Source organism: Leptopilina boulardi, unplaced genomic scaffold (assembly GCF_019393585.1).
Source record: "Leptopilina boulardi isolate dan_hultmark-lab unplaced genomic scaffold, ZJU_Lbou_2.1 LbouV2_231, whole genome shotgun sequence".
Classification (NCBI taxonomy): Eukaryota; Metazoa; Arthropoda; class Insecta; order Hymenoptera; family Figitidae; genus Leptopilina; species Leptopilina boulardi.
In genome coordinates, this window is record NW_026137787.1 from 482,991 (window position 1) to 492,527 (window position 9,537).

The 9,537-nt window shown below is 29.8% G+C and overlaps 1 protein-coding gene across 1 annotated transcript; it reads right to left on the reverse strand.

The window, feature by feature from the left end:
* Nucleotides 1–1,670: 1,670 nt before the first annotated feature.
* Nucleotides 1,671–8,609, reverse strand: LOC127280270 (uncharacterized). The gene is made up of 2 exons (XM_051303167.1): nt 7,920–8,609; nt 1,671–4,087 (listed from the first exon to the last, which is right to left on the reverse strand). The coding sequence occupies exon 2, from the start codon at nt 4,085–4,087 to the stop codon at nt 2,069–2,071; it is 2,019 nt and encodes a 672-aa protein (XP_051159124.1). The 5' UTR covers nt 7,920–8,609; the 3' UTR covers nt 1,671–2,068.
* Between the last annotated feature and the right edge of the window lie 928 nt (nt 8,610–9,537).

Below are 9,537 nucleotides of genomic sequence, written 5' to 3' on the forward strand. Positions count from 1 at the left end.
TAAATTTTAAATGAAATTTTTTTTATAAAATTTATAAATTGTATAAAATAGTAATTATTGAAAAATATATTACTGATAAATAAATAAAATTTATTTCATTATTTATTGGTTTATTAATAAAATTAATTAAATAAATTTTAGTTATAGGGGAGACCGGGGTTACTTGGCGCACTTTTTACTCTTTGTTTTGTAACTCACTCATTTTTGATTTTTTTAAATTAATGAAATGTTTTCGTGTCGTAAAATTTATTGTCTTTTTTCCAAAAATTTTTTTTTAATAGAAAAAATTTTTAAATAAAAAAATTTAAGGTAATATATAATATAATCGTCTTCTTTACATCAAGACGAATTTTTTACATAAATTTTGATTCATTCATCCTCTCTTATAAATGACGATTATATTTATATAAGTCATCGTTTCTACTGTTAAAATCTAAATATTTTAATCTATATATATTCAACTCTTTTTAATAATAAATTTTATATAACAAACCCTATTGTAGTGCATGTAACAAAATATCTACCTATATTACAAAAAGATATCGCCGCCAACGCCGCCGCTGTTCCAAGACTCTGAATATAGCCGCAAGTTAAGAGAAGGGGGGGTAGAAGAAAATGGAGGGGGGACTTGAGGCTGTATTCAGAGTCTTGAAACGATCTTAACCTTTAAATTTAGGGTTGGGGAGGGGAAAGGGAGGGGAAGAGAGGAGGGGGTGGGAGTTGGCGCGCGAAGCCGCTGTTCAAAGACTCTGAATATAGCCGCAAGTCAAGAGAAGGGGGGTAGAAGAGAAGGGGGGGACTTGCGACTATATTCAGAGTCTTGAAACGATCTTAACCTTTAAATTTAGGGTAGGGGAGGGGAAGAGAGGAGGGGGGATGGGGGTTAGCGCGAAGCGCGCAGGGGGCATAGCCCCCTAGTATATTATAATATAATTATTCTTAAGATATTTTCATATTACTCTATGCTTACAGTAACCGTACATGAAGCTTACAAAAGCCTTCCATGTAAGCTTGTCACAATCTTACTATATAAACTTACCACGATCTTACTATGTAAGCTTACCTTAGCTTTACTGTGTGAGCTTACTGTGAGGCGGAAGTTTAAAGTTGACCTCAAGTTTACTGCAGGATTACACGGTAACCTTACAAGCCCTACAGATATTCTTACAGTAACCTCACAGCAAGAAGCCGTGATATGTGGGCGTACTCCAAGTTATCTCTTAATACATAAAATATGAATTGTTATGTTTTATTTATGTTGTTAGTAACAAAGCATTATACTTTATATGTAATTAGCAAATATTTAATAACCCTGAAAATTTTCTAACTAATGAACGAATAATTTTTTTGTTATTAAAATAAAGTATATTTTATCTACAGTAGGTATAAGTTTTAAATAAGTATACAGCTTGCACATAAGGTAAACAAGCTAAATAAATAAAAATTCAAATTTTATTTCCAATGAAAACATATATATTAATCAATATTACATTATTAGTTAACCTTTAACATTCAAATTGTTGACTTGTTAAATTATACGTACTTATTGAAATGTTGGATTCCAAATAATAAATTCACAGATTTTTATTTAAAACTTTCTTTAATAATTTGGGAGTCCTTCTCCGAAAGCAGTCACGACTAAATCTGGCTTTTGAAGATTGCATGTTGCTTATATATTAACGAAGAAGAAAGAAAAGATAAAAATATGACTAAGTTCTAGTCCTTACAAAGTTCAATATACATAGATAAAAATATGACTAAGTCCTAGTCCTGTAGATAGATCATGATGACTCAATACTTATAAACTTTGTCTTTTTAGAAAGTAAAAAAATAGAAATGAATTTGATTGTGAGAAAGACTCCTATAAAGTTAATATTACAATTTAAAAATACATAGATATATAACATCTCCCTCTTTTAGATTGAAGACGCAAGTGTTCAAATCTCTAGTAAAAAATATTTATTATTTATTTATTATTATTATATATATATATTTTTTTTTTATTATTATTATTATTTTTTTTTTATTTTATTTATATTATAGGCATTACAAAAATTACAAGTTGAAATTATATTGGTGTAGTGCTTCTACGAGATTTTATTTTTGATGTAGATGGTGAGTGTAGAATTGGAATTGATGTAAAATCATCGATTTCTTCTGCTATGCTCCTCCTTCCGGCTTGCTCGATGTCCTCGCAGGAATTTCTTTTTGAATACACTACAACCTCCTTTGTGTGGAGATTAGAGTCAAAATTACAGTTGACAAAATTCTTTATGGTAGGTGGCAAAATTTGTCCCGTTGCTGGGTCTGCAGTGAAACAACACCATTTTTTAATCCAACGGAGACATCCGCACCATCGGCAACAGTTACTGATTATAAATAGCAAAATGATTGATCCAATCATTGCTAAAACAATTGTATACCATTTGGTATGGGTAACAATGAATGGTTCATTTATATGTTTATTGATAATTTCGTCAAGTTCATTTAATTTTTTATTTGAATATGTGAGGTCTGAGAGATCGATGTTAGTTAGATGTATTGGTTTCAAAGGAATCGATTCTATATGTTTAATATCTACATTTCTGATACAACAATCATCTTGAATTATGGTGATATTTGGTATGTGAAAAGTTATGTTTGTATCAGCGAAGTTAGTCGTTTCTAATGCGTAACGATTGGTATAACCCTTGCAGTGATCTTGTAACTTAAGTAGACCTGTCTGATAAAGGATGACGTCAGTTATTTCTTCTTTTGAGTTGCTACAGATGATTGTAAGTGTTGTTGGCCTCTGGAGTACGTAGAACCATTGATTATATCCTGCGTATTTCCAAGTTTCGATGATAGCCTTTGTAGTTTTAATTTGGCAATCGTCGGGTAGTTGATTAGTATGGGGTAGCAGCAGTCTGACTTCGCACTCAGGTTGATCTGTTACTTGTGTGACGTGTGCGTCGAAACAAACGTACTTTCCCTTTAAATACTCGATACAATCCGACAATTTTTCCAAGGAAAGGAATTGGAGTTTTGATTGGGATAATAAGAGATGTTGATATTTAGGAACAATGTAGGAAAATATTGAAGAATTTGAGTGTTGAATTGGAAGTGGGATTAAATGATAAAGATCAAAATACATTTTTGATATCAGTGGAACTTGCATACTAAAAATAGTTATTTTACTAGTGTGGAATACATCTACTTTCAATAATTTATATAACATAGGAAAATGTTTTTCATCTGGAGTAATTAATAATTCGTATTCTCCATGATATTTATTTAATTCTTCTAATAAGACATTAGGGGTGATTATTAATGGAGATAAAATATTATATTTGGCTAAATTTATCGCATCTATATATTCACTATAATCTCTGGAAATTTTATTTGATAATTCCAGTATTGTTGATGTTTGAAATGTGATTAATGTCTCTAATTGTAAAACTGATGTTTCGATATTAGTATTGGACATGAAATTATTAATCTTTTCTGAATTAGAATTTAATATTTCTTCTTGACTTTTTAAAGAGTATAAGGAATTATTAAAATTTTTGATAGTATTAGAAACAACTTGTATTTGAGATTTCAGAAGAGTTTTTACTTGGATATTATCATTTATTAATTTATGAATATTTTCGGAATAATATTCTGCATCATCGGCATCGGGTATACCGAATAACCAATTGACTGCATAAGAAACACCGTTCATTAAACCACGACGTTGACGTATTGATAATTGAGTAGTCAATTGCTGAAGAATCTCATTTTTTCTATTTATTTCATTTATTAACTCGAATATTAACCGTACAGCTCTTTCACAATGAAAACTAACATGTCCTCGCGCATAAGGCGCATCTGATAATTTTTTACAAAGATATTGACTTTGAATTGCATTATTAACCACTATTATGCGAGCATCATTTAGATGTGTAAAATTAATGTGGGCTAAGAGTGTTAGTTTAGAATTTGATATCTTGGCTATTCCCTTTTTATCATAAAGAATTCCGCTTGTATGATTTAATGGTGTGTTTGTGTAGGGTAAACTAAGGATGAGTTTTGGAAGTAGAAGGGAAAGAAAGATTGTCAATTTCATCTGGAAAATAATGTTGTAAAAGGTTAGTATGGTATGTAATTTCTCTTTTTCCTATTTGTACGCCTACAGTTTGATTATCATAAACTTTTGTTACTTTGTAGGGTTCTTTTACTCGAGGGGTTAATTTTTTACTCAGTCCAATTGTACTTTGTTTATTTAAAACACAAACGAGATCATTAACATCGAAAGTTTTGGGATTACTTTTCTTGTCGTAATTATTCTTGCTATTTGTTTTTGATTTTATTATATTTTCTCTAGCAATTTTAAATGAAACATTTAGCTTGTTTTTTAAAGCGCGAACATAATCATCATAAGAGTAATGAAATTTAGGCTCTTGTGTGATTGATGAAGGCAAGTACGCTTTTGATCCGAAAAGAAGTTCGTATGGCGTGAAATTAGTAGATTTGTGAGTTGACGTATTGTAGCTAAACATTGCAAATGGTAAGTACTCGTCCCAGTCTGTTTGGTCGTGTTTGACATAGTGTTTTAGATAATCTTTTAAAGTGAGATGGGATCGTTCTAGTGCACAATTTGTTTGCGGGTGATAAGGTGTTGTCAACAAGTGTTTTGAATAGGTTTTGAATGGTTCACTTAATTTTGATTTTGGTTTAGACTTTTATTTATTTATTTATATAATTTTTGACTTAGAAATTTTATTGTGCAACTTTGATTTTTGAGCCACATTTAGATTTAGAATTTTGTTTTAAATTTAGGAATTAAATCTTTTAATTTAGACCTATTTATATATAACAAAATTGTTTTTATTCAGAATTTTGATTTAAAATTATCGATTTAAGATTTTGATTTAGAGTTCTGAATTTAAAATTATGATTTTTTGATTTTCTAATTCAACATTTTGTGTCAGAATTCTTGATTTAGGATTTTGATTTTAGAATTTGCGATTTAAGATTTTTGATTTAGAATTCTTGACTTAGAGTTGTGATTTAAGATTTTCTGATTTAAGATTTTCTGATTTAAGATTTTCTGACTTAAGATTATCTGATTTAAGATTTTCTGACTTAAGATTTTCTGACTTAAGATTTTCTGACTTGAGATTTTATGATTTAAGATTTTCTGATTTAAGTTTTTCTGACTTAAGATTTTCTGACTTAAGATTTTCTGATTTAAGATTTTCTGACTTAAGATTTTCTGATTTAAGATTTTCTGACTTAAGATTTTCTGACTTAAGATTTTCTGACTTGAGATTTTATGATTTAAGATTTTCTGATTTAAGTTTTTCTGACTTAAGATTATCTGATTTAAGATTTTCTGACTTAAGATGTTCTAATTTAAGATTTTCTGATTTAAGATTTTCTTACTTAAGATTTTCTGATTTAAGATTTTCTGACTTAAGATTTTCTGACTTGAGATTTTATGATTTAAGATTTTCTGATTTAAGATTTTCTGATCTAAGATTTTCTGACTTAAGATGTTCTAATTTAAGATTTTCTGATTTAAGATTTCGATTTTAGATTTTTGATTTGATTTTTAAATTTTAATTTTGGATCTTAGAAGATCCAAAGATTTTTTTGATTTGAATTTTAAATTTTAAGTTCATCGGCCTTGAAATTAATTCGTATAGGATTACAGTTGATAACGTATTGATATTTGTTTAACTGAAATCGCCATCTGACGATTTTTGAAAATTGATTTTTACCATTAAAGGGCCATTGAATTGGCCTGTGGTCAGTGTAAATCGTGAAGAGTTTACCGTGGAGATAAGGTCGAAAATTTCTAATGGTACAGATAACGGCTAAAAGTTCTTTCTCCATTGTTGAGTATTTTTGTTCTGCTTTATTCAATTTTCTTGAATAGTAAGTGATGGGTAGGTGATTAGAATCTTTTAATTGAAATAAGACACCTACAATAAAATGTTCTGAAAGGTATGGATATATTGCATGACCTGAATTTTCGCATGTTTGAATAAATTCGCGTTTATTGAGCTGAAGTTGTGATTGCTTAACGCAAAGTCTTTGAAAGACATTTGCTAATTTGTTTTCGTGATTTTCGAAAGATGATCCATGTATAACAATGTCATCGAGATAAACGAACCATTGATTTTTATTCAAACTTAGAAAAACAGAATTCATGTGTCTTTGAAAATACGCAGGTGCATTTTCAATGTGAGATGTCGAGAACGCGTCACCGATTATCTTATTTAGATTTCGATAGTCAATTACTATGCGTCGTTTACGCTTACAAAAAGCATTTAACTTGTTTGGAACTACCCAGAGTAGACTTGACCACGGATTCATAGAAGGACTTACGATATCTTGTTTGAGCATTTTATCTATTTGCCTACAAGCCTGAGCTTTATTTGTTTCGAGTTGGAAAAGAGGTATTGGTGATGGAAACGCCTTAATTGAGATCGTGTATTTGTCATAATCAATTTGACTTTTTTGGTTGTGGAAGAAATCGTGACCTAATAAACCGTCAAATGGAATGTTTGTTAAATTGTTTATTAAGTGGAATTTCGCATAAATAGAATTTTTGTAGAGTTGCAATTGAATTTCGATTTCGCCTAGAGTTTTGAGAGGTGCTGAAGGAGAGATACCGTTCAAGGTGATTGATTTAGAATTTTTTATGTCATAATTTTTGAGACTCGTAGTTTTTATCAATGAAATAGAAGCACCTGTGTCAATTAAAAATTTTAGGGTTTTATCACAAGAATTAGCAGATGGCGATTTTATTAACACGTATGTTAAGTCGTTAGTGTCAAGTAAAATATTTGATCGTAAAAACGTGTTGAAAGTTTGACCGATTTGGTCAGAATTTGAGGTTGAAGGAATTGCAACGTCGTTATTAGAATGATTTTCATTGTTAGTATTAATTTGAGATGCTTGTTGTTGAAAATTAATACTTTGATTGATAGGTCGATTATTTGAATTTGAATTTTTATTGCGATTTTGATTTACCCATTGTCTTTTTCTACATTCTTCTATAGCGTGACCGGGCCTTTTACAATATTTACAAAATAAATTTAATTTATTTGAATTAGATTCAGATGAACGTTGATTCGTTCCGTTAAATGAAGAATTTACATGATTTATTAATTTGCTTTGAGAGGACCTATTGTTTTTATTTTTATGATAGCAATCTTTAGCTAAATGGTTAGTTTTATGACAAATGTGACATTTTTGAGAAGAAAAATTGATTTTCATGCCTAGAGCTTTTTCTTCTGCTGTAGCAGCAGTGAGAGCGCTGTTTAAAGTTTTAAATTCGCGATATCTTAACATTTGAGAGATTTGTGGATGTGTATGATAAATAAAACGATTCAAAGTCATGTCGTTAATCATAGCAATTCTACCTTTTAAAATATCTTTATTAGTTTCAGTGGTATGAATTACGGCTAAGATTCTTGATGAGAGATCTTCTAATTTTTGATAATAAAAAGATACACTTTCGTTTGGTCTTTGTTTAATATTATTGAGTTCTTCAAGCAATTGATCTAATGATCTTTTGTCTTGATACAAATTGAGTAACAATTCTGAAATCTCCTCCCAAGTGGTGAGATTACAGTGAATATCTATTTGCTCTCGGGCTTTACCGATTATTTTACTTTTTACATATAATAAAAGGGGTGTTTTTTGATTTTCCTTAGCTATTTCGAACACTGAATCTACTTGTTTAACAAAGCTTCTAATTTTGAATCTATCTCCGTCAAAATTGTCAGGTAGTAATTTAGTAAGAAATTCGAGTGATACTGAATTAATTACAGCACTTTGATCTGGATCAGGCATTTTTCTTTTCTTTTAGGAATTTGAAGGAATGAATTTGAAAGAATTGAGAAAAAGTCGGAATGCAATCGAATATTAAAAGTGTCAGTACTTACGTTGAAGATTCTCTGGTGATGGAGTTGCTAATTCCAAGATGTCAACCTGAGAATGTTGTTTCTGTTGTTGGAGTTGCTAATTCCAAGATGTCAACTTGATAATGTTGTCCCTGTTGTTGGAGTTGCTAATTCCAAGATGTCAACCTGGGAAATGTCGTCCCTTCTGTTGGAGTTGCTAGTTCCAATACGGCAGTCGGAAGTTCACTTTTTTTTGTTGCTGACTCGTTCGTGGACCGAATTTTAACAATTAAAATTGTCACTCGTTTTTAGGATGGAGTTGCTAGTTCCAAGAATCACTAATATAGAGTATCGGACCAATCCGTATCCTCGTCGCCAAAAATTATGTTGGATTCCAAATAATAAATTCACAGATTTTTATTTAAAACTTTCTTTAATAATTTGGGAGTCCTTCTCCGAAAGCAGTCACGACTAAATCTGGCTTTTGAAGATTACATGTTGCTTATATATTAACGAAGAAGAAAGAAAAGATAAAAATATGACTAAGTTCTAGTCCTTACAAAGTTCAATATACATAGATAAAAATATGACTAAGTCCTAGTCCTGTAGATAGATCATGATGACTCAATACTTATAAACTTTGTCTTTTTAGAAAGTAAAAAAATAGAAATGAATTTGATTGTGAGAAAGACTCCTATAAAGTTAATATTACAATTTAAAAATACATAGATATATAACAGAAAATAGAATCAACAACATCGATTTTTTTAAACTAAAAAAGTCATTCTCTTGTCTTGTACAATCCTATTATGACCAAATGATAGAAATGAGGTACACAATGTATAGAAATTTTTCATTTTAAAATACAATAGAAGCAAAGAAAAATACTAATTGGTAAGTATTTAAAATTAATAAAACTAAATTTAGTAAAGATTTTTTTTATTTTTTATTTCAATTCAGTTACATTTGATGGAATTAAAATAAAAAATTTTATATTGAAATCAAATAAATCATTAATACAATCTTTTAGCGTTCAACTTGCTGATACGAAATAAAACAACATGGAATTAAGTTTTATTTTAAAACTTTCCATTAGGACTTTATTCCTATTGTCCTGCATTTACGAAAAAACAGTAAATGCTAATAACAAGTGGCTGAATAACTTAGAGGCCACTTTAAAAAAGGAGATTAAAATACATCAACACCTTCTTTTGTACGAAAACGATTTTAACAACAGTATTATTTATGAGATTGAAAAAAGTATTTCTAAAATAATACCAACACGCGTTGCTGATTTTAAGACCATCATGAATGAAGACGGAGGGAATATGGAATTACCTCCATATTTGCTAAAGGTAACAAGATTAGTGATCATTCCGGCAAGAAATGAAAACAATTTATCAAACCTACTCAACATTCTTCAATTTGTTGCTAAGATGTCACAGCAGAAAACTCGTCCAAAAGTCCTGATTGCAACCAAAGTCGAAAAAAGCATGAAGTATAAAGAATTCTTTCGGATATGTTGGGTCAAACAGTTTTTGGACATCACAATTCTTGTGCTAACACAGCGTAAAGTTGATAAAGCAGTATTGGTTCAAAATTACAAAACAGTAGATGTAAACTTACACTACTACAATCCATTCACCAAAGGCTATACTAA